The 7,165-nt window shown below is 40.9% G+C and overlaps 1 protein-coding gene across 2 annotated transcripts; it reads right to left on the bottom strand.

Moving 5' to 3' along the window:
- Positions 1-5,927: 5,927 nt before the first annotated feature.
- LOC132650023 (mortality factor 4-like protein 2) lies at positions 5,928-6,830 on the bottom strand. 2 transcript variants are annotated; one of them, XM_060374836.1, is made up of 2 exons: positions 6,645-6,734; positions 5,928-6,584 (listed from the first exon to the last, which is right to left on the bottom strand). In XM_060374836.1, the coding sequence occupies exons 1-2, from the start codon at positions 6,717-6,719 to the stop codon at positions 5,928-5,930; spliced, it is 732 nt and encodes a 243-aa protein (XP_060230819.1). In that variant the 5' UTR covers positions 6,720-6,734. The 2 variants fall into 2 exon arrangements, with proteins under 2 accessions (XP_060230819.1, XP_060230818.1); XM_060374835.1 differs by having other exon boundaries at positions 5,928-6,830.
- Between the last annotated feature and the right edge of the window lie 335 nt (positions 6,831-7,165).

The following is a 7,165-nucleotide window of genomic DNA, read 5'->3' as shown; positions in this document are numbered from 1 at the left end:
ATATATATTTCTGAGGAATATATGAGGAATATGAGGAATAATGAGAGAAGTATGACTTACCTAGCTCTATTGATTCCTTAAAGTAAACCTTGAATCAAATTGGTTTGAATGATGTTAGCACTGCATTATAATATCCTTGAGGATAATTGAAAATGAGAATCTTTTGTTTGTTTATGAAACAGGATCTCACAATGTAGCCTTGGCTGGCCTGGAAGTTACTATATAGACGAGGCTGGCTTTTAACTCAAGAGATCCATTTACCTCTCAGCTTTCTGAATGTTGGGATTAAGGGTGTGTGCCACCATGCCAGGCCCTAGAAAATGGAATCTTGGTATGAGATTTTCAGGGAAATCAGGAGTTGCTGAAAGAAAAGAAATCCTCACAGAAGGACCAGAGTAAGTTCTGGAATCAAGGGTCTTTAAGTGATCTCAGCCATGGAAATTCATGAAGCTATACCAATTCTATAGCTGAGACTCAGCTACAGTTGCAGATTTTGGATCTTTGCTCTGTGACTGGCTTATCTTTCCTTCTCATTTGAAGCTCTGGGGAGGTATGATGCCTGCTGAGGAACTATACATTTTATTGTCTAGAGCTTTTCACATGTGTTACTATATGAGTTAGTAATCTTCACACAGGGTGCTAACGTTGGATTAGTTACTTTTCTCAACACTGTGAGAAAAGGAGTTGGAGAAACAACATGGGGGAGGATTGGTTTATTTCTGTTCATCCTTTTGAGGGTTACACAGTCCTCCATAGTGGGGAAGGCATGTTGGGGTTCTTGGAGGCAACAGGACTCTGAGGCTGCTTCCTTTGTTCTATGGATCGGGAAATAACACCTCTGATCCACCCTCAACCACTCACTTATTGAAACTCAATGGATACCACCTCTTTAAGTTTCCAACATACTTCCCTGATAGATCTCACAGCAAGGGACCAATTTTAAACATGTGCTTGTGAAGAACAGTTCACAAGTAGAACCATAACACATGTGTTGGCTTAGATTGGAATGTGAGTAGTAATAAAATGCAGAGTATTGTGGCACCACACAGTCTGAGCCCTGCTTTCTTCATTAGGGACAATGTGAGGACCTTCCACCTGGGAAGGGTTTGTAAGTTATCTGAAGCCTGGGAAGAGGGATTATTGTTAGCCCTGTTTGGGGACTTACCTGGAGGAGATAGTTGAACTGACAGTGTTTTACTGTATGGAGGGAGAGAGCTATGGCAGAGGCAGAACATTAATGCAACATTAACAGGCAGATAGAGGCCCAAGAAGAAACTGTTTTGAGGTACCTGGTTGGAAAGGAGAGTATTGTCATGGGACCTGAACTATGGAAGTAAGAAAGGAACATAGCTGTGGCAGAGGCAGAACATTAATACATCCTTAACAGGCAGATGGAGACCCAAGAAGAAGCTGTTTCAATGTACCTGGGTGGAAAGAAGAGTAGTGTCATGGGAACTAAGCTGTGGAAATTAGAAAGGAGGAAGAGGTGCTGTATATAGTGGAAAGTGTAGTGTGTAGTGGATAGACCTGGAAAATTGATCACTGGTTTTGGAATAAGACCATTGTAGCCTTAGGGATAACAGTCTGAATTTCATGATGGAAATAAAACCAAACTGTCAGGAGTTGAAAGAATGAGTGGAGGTTCCAAGTAGAGAGGATGTGGCAGAAAGGGCATGCTTGAGGAACATAGAATGGTTATCTTTAAAACGTTAAGGGAAAAACATCTCTGCTTTTAATGACCAATATTTGGTTACATTTTGGCAGAGGGCAAGATTCTAATATCATCAGGGTAGATGGAAATCCCACGTAATCAAGACTTTTGAAAGTAATGTGACAGCAGTTGTATTAGTTCTGCATCCGTCTTCATTCAGTTTGTAAGTAAAACTGAAGTGATGTTTTAATTGGTATAAGACTATGATTTTAGGTAAAGGTAAATTTGTTACTCAATACCAACCTTAATACAATACTGACAGGGACAATGGTTTATCACACAGAGGCACTGTAACGTTGTGATAAAAGTGAGTAATTGTGAGGACGTTGTGTTCCCAAAGGGTGAGGTAAAATTCAAGAAGAAATTGCTAAAGATACTTAGTTTGAGGGGTGATGAGGTAAAGACCAGTAGCAGTCTTTGCAGAACACAGGTAGTAGGTCCTGGAGAGGAGAAAAAGACCATGGAAGTCAGGCTGGTGTGGACATGGATCACATTGGAATAGCAGAGTAGAGAGCTGACTTTGACTACATCTAATGGCCTCCCATTTTCTTTGAAAAATAAACTCACCAAGCTTAAAAAGCTTAACATGAATGAAGACGAAGTGGATGATCCTTTTAGAACAACGGAAACAGGTTGACTGAAGATTTCTGAACATAATGTAGGTAGCACTGAGAAAGACCAGGTGATGAACTTATGGCAGTGATCTTTTACCATATTGACTGATAGGGTAGTAGCAGTGAAAGTGGACTGTGATACTGATGAAAGGCCATGGCCATGGCTTTTCTGGTAAGGGTGGTGGAAGGATAGGCTTATGAAGGAAATCAAGGGCATTTGAGGCCTTTTAAGAGATTCTCGTTTAAGCTTGTTCTGGAAGAAGAAGAAGAAGAAAAAATCCCAATGAAAGATTCAGAGAATTAGATAAACTTTAAACGTGAAGTCTTCATATAGCATGTTCTATAAGAAGACAACAGGAAGTTCTTGCTGCAATGCCACAAATGCATTGTGGAGAAAACCTTGTTTTCCATACAACTGTGCATTAGAAATAACAGGACCCTGTGAGGGTGAGGCTGGGGTAATTACTAAGGAGTGTGGAACTTTGTAACCACACACCTGTCAAGTTCTAATGATCTGCAAGACTAGGTCAGTCCCCACTGGTGTTTGTGCTAGCATTGCACATGTCTGACTCTGCAGCCTTAGATTCTTCTTGAAGGTGTGTTCTTCACACCTACTTAATTGAAATGAAAAGCCTCTTTAAAAACAAAACAACCCAAAACCCCAAACAGGAAATACACATGTTAGAACGGCTAAATTTTAACCATAACCTGAGAGTGTGCCAGGTGTTGGTGTGGCTATCTAACAACAAAACCTCAAATTATTGTTAGTGGGGATTCACAATGGTATAGCCACTTTGGGGATGGTTGGCAGTACTAACACAGCAAACTATATGTTTATCCTACTTCCCATTAGCAGTATACCCAAATATTTGCCTAGCTCATCTGAATACCTAAACTTTCTCTGCTGGTCAATGTTTGCACCAAATTTACTGATGATCTTTAAAGTGGTAGCAACCCAGATAACTTTCATTAATTAGTAACAGATGGAATCAAGAGACCCAAGAAGTTTGATGTAATGGGATATGATCAATGACTAATGAAGTGAGCCATCAGGTCATGCAGACATGTTGAATTTGAACTCCATATTCCTAAGTGAAGGCAACCTGTCTAAAATGACTAAGGAGAAAGGGTAAAAGAGTAGAGGTAGTGAAAAAATGTGGTTGTCCAAGGAATGGGATCAAATAGACTAAGTATAGAGGGTATTTTAGACAGTAAAAATATCTTGTGTGCTTGTGGTTCTGTAGTGTGGATATATGGCATTGTGTCTTAGGCAAACCATAGAACTTTATAATACAAGAACTGTAATGAACACAAATATAAAAAATCATTCAGGAGACAGGCAAAAACTCCAGGGTAGAATGCAGAATGTGATTTTTATTTTTTAAGTAGCGTTTCAATGCATTCTGGCTAAATGGCTTACTGCTATGCTATATTCCTGGCTTGTTTTAATTTTTTGAGACAGGGTCTATATAAGTTGCCCATGTAGTCATTGATTTTGCAAGTTGCCTCCTTCAGTATACTAAGTAGCTGGGTGACAGGTCAACACTACCAGGCCCAGCTTGACAAAATAATTTAGGTACTTTCCACCATTTTCATTTTCTTTGTCCTCTCCACTCACCGTTCTCCTTTGTATTTTTTGATGGGGCAGCAGCTCTCAAACTGTGTGTCACAACCCCTTTGGGGGTCAAAGGAGTCACATATTAGATAATCTGTATATTTATGATTCATACATGTAACAAAAATACGGTTACAAAACAGCAATGAAATAATTTTATGGTTGGGGTTCACCACAACATGAGGAACTCTATTAAAGGGTCTCAGAATTAGGAAGGTTGAGAACCACTGTGATAGGGCCTCATGTAGCCCAGGCTGTCCTTGAAGTCACTATGTGTAGATGAAAGCAAATTTGAATTCCTAATTTTCTGCTTCTAACTCCAAAGTGCTGAGATTGTAGATGTAAACCTCTACCCAACTTGATGAAATAATCTTCATTGCATAACATATTTGAACTATCCTCAGCGAAGGGGAGAAAGTATTGACCTCAGTAACTTGAATTAATGAAGTCTAAGTAAAGGCAAAGCAAACTGTATTTTGAACTCTAGCTGATAAAAGTCACATCCTATGGGATTGTGGGCTAATTTTCTAATGCCAATTCTGATTCTGTTAGCTTCCCATACTGCTGCACATATGTGCTGGATGTGAATGGGTGAATCTGTACTCATACAGGAAAACTTGTTAACACCTCTAACCTGTGTCCTTTGTCTTGTTGCCCTGATGGCTTAACATAGTGGCATGCTGTGTACTTTAGGGAGATACTTCTGTTAAAATATCAGATTTTCTGTTTAAGGGCTTTCCATATTGCTAAGCTTTTAACATTTGTCAGAGTATTGAGAAAAGCTGTGTTATAGACCAAGTGACATCTTGATTATGCTAGCACCATTCCTATATTTAACTGTAAGTGAACTAAGTCATAATTAATTAATATATTCTGTTGTAGTATAGGACTGGTTAGGATTTAGTATTTCTGAGGTGGAATATTTGCAGGTAGTTGCCAAAATCTAGACTGTGGGTATAGGAAGGAGTGCTTTAAGTGGGAGTAAAAAGCCCATGATTGGGGTGTCACCACAACATGAGGAACTGTATTAAAGGGTCATAGTTGTGTAAAGGTTGAACTGGCCTAGAGCATTGTATGTGTTAGGCCATTACTCTACCACTGAGCTACACCTCGATTCCCTCTTTGATTTTTTAAATTTAATAATGAATAAACGCATTTACTTTTTCACATTTACAGAACGTTTCTAAAATGTTTTCCAAGAGCATAATAAACAAAGGCTCTTAATTCTCCGGGAACCTAATTGTTTGAAATATGTCTTTAACAGCTGGGGAGAACTTGGACTGGACTCTGGAGGAAAGCATTGAAGGCAAAGGGACAGAATCATTTTTTTTATGCTTTGAAATTTAGAAACAATTTTATTTAAGATCTGAAATACGATTCCCAAACCATCATCTTTTCAGAAAACTGTGGCTACACAATAATGCATTGTCTCTATCATGTTAGAACGTGCATTAGACTCAAATACAGAAACCAGGAAACAAACCACCATCTTTCAACAATTTGAGCAATGATAGCATGAATGCCTAAGGAACAGCAAATAATGGATTTGCAGAGGATGGGCTGTTCAGGTCATGCACAACAAGAAATAAGAGCACAAATGCATGGGTTTTCAGGCATATACATTTAAGTTGAACCTTTGGCACTAGGAACCAGGGCATCTCACCATGTAGCATTAACACGTGTTAGAAAACTGTGTAGTGTCAAAAGGGATAGAACCACCAGTATCCAAGCAATGTCGTCAACTAGGCAATAAAATGTTCTACTGAATTTCTTCTTTGTCTAATTACTGCATACGCTGGTAGCAACTTTTACGTGAGGAAAGGTGTCAGGAGACACTCTGTTTATTTCTTCTTACAACACAACAGGAAATCAACCTAAAATAAGCCCTAATTTACACTGACAGTTTTAAACAATGTCACTTCTACACTGAAAGGACTAAACAAAAGTGTTTACAGAGAGCAGACTACAGCGAGTGGTCAGTAGACCTTCACAGGGCTTTGCGGTGATACTCAGCAGAAGCCACTTGGTAATCTCTGGCAGTAAACAGCGAAGCAGAATTCTTTGCCAGATGCTTAAGGAAATCATGCAAATAGCCCAGCAGTAATGACAGGCTTTTCTCATCGAGGGGCATATAGGCCAACATTGCCCCAATTCTCACAAATAATCTCAGTAGGTGTGGTGCCCCATAGATGTGTGACACTGGCGCATCAGGGTGAGCCAGCAGGATCTCAGCATACTGGGGCCTTTCAAACTCGTAGAGCAGCTGAGTGCCCAGCATCACATTGAAATACTCTTTTATCCCACCCACAACTTCATCAACTGCATACTCCTTATTGTCAGCACTTGGCTGGGACTTGGTACACTTGGCATACTCCTCAAGAATGGCATCTACATTCTCTTTAGCAGGGAGTTGGAACAACTGCTTCTGCCTAGTAACCAAGTCCCAGTCCTCCACCAGCCATGGCTTTAATTCTTCAGGAATCTTCACTTCCACTTCCACATCCACTCTGTTCTTCTTCAACGCCGCCTCACTCTCCACAGTGGCATCGGCTCGTGCCCTTTCCTTCCGTGGGGGCTGGGGCATTTCGCTGCTACTGCCACCGTCTCCATTGCCAGGAGTCTTCTGCTGGTTCTTCCTTGTCTTCTGCACTGAACCAGAAGGGGAGTTCTCACCAGGGTGACCTCCCCATCTTCCTGGAACAGCTGGTTCAACATTCTCTTCCTGGGAACCAGCTGACTCCTTTCCTGAGGCAGCTCCTCTCATCTGATGTCTCTGCATGTTGCTTCCAATTGGTTTCTCAGAGTTGTCTTCTTCAGCAGGTTGTTGTCCACAAGTTTCAGAAGCCTGCTTTCTGGAACTCATTCAACCCTGTTTCTAGTCCATCCTACACTCTTCTTTCTTTCCCTTCCAAAGATTCCTAGCAATTTCCAGGGCAGAGGCTTACAGATCTCCTAGGGTGGTCTGGAAGGATGAAGTGGGAATACAACCCTGTATTCTGCAAGCAGGAATGCAAACAGGTTCCGCAACCAGGGTCAGACCTCCCGATCATTTACTGCACGGCAAAGATAGCTTTTCTGAGGATGACCTGAGAGGAGAATCCAGTTCTTTGCAGCAGCCGACATGTGATCACTGCCGCTCCTCCAACCTTAAACAGGGGGAAAAGGTCACGTGATTCAGCTAGCCAGAAGAACCAGGGAGCAAAATCCATATGGAATGCTGAGCTA

The sequence above is a fragment of the Meriones unguiculatus genome, chromosome X (genome assembly GCF_030254825.1).
Source record: "Meriones unguiculatus strain TT.TT164.6M chromosome X, Bangor_MerUng_6.1, whole genome shotgun sequence".
In the NCBI taxonomy this organism is placed as follows: Eukaryota; Metazoa; Chordata; class Mammalia; order Rodentia; family Muridae; genus Meriones; species Meriones unguiculatus.
This window is presented reverse-complemented; position numbering and strand designations above follow the sequence as displayed.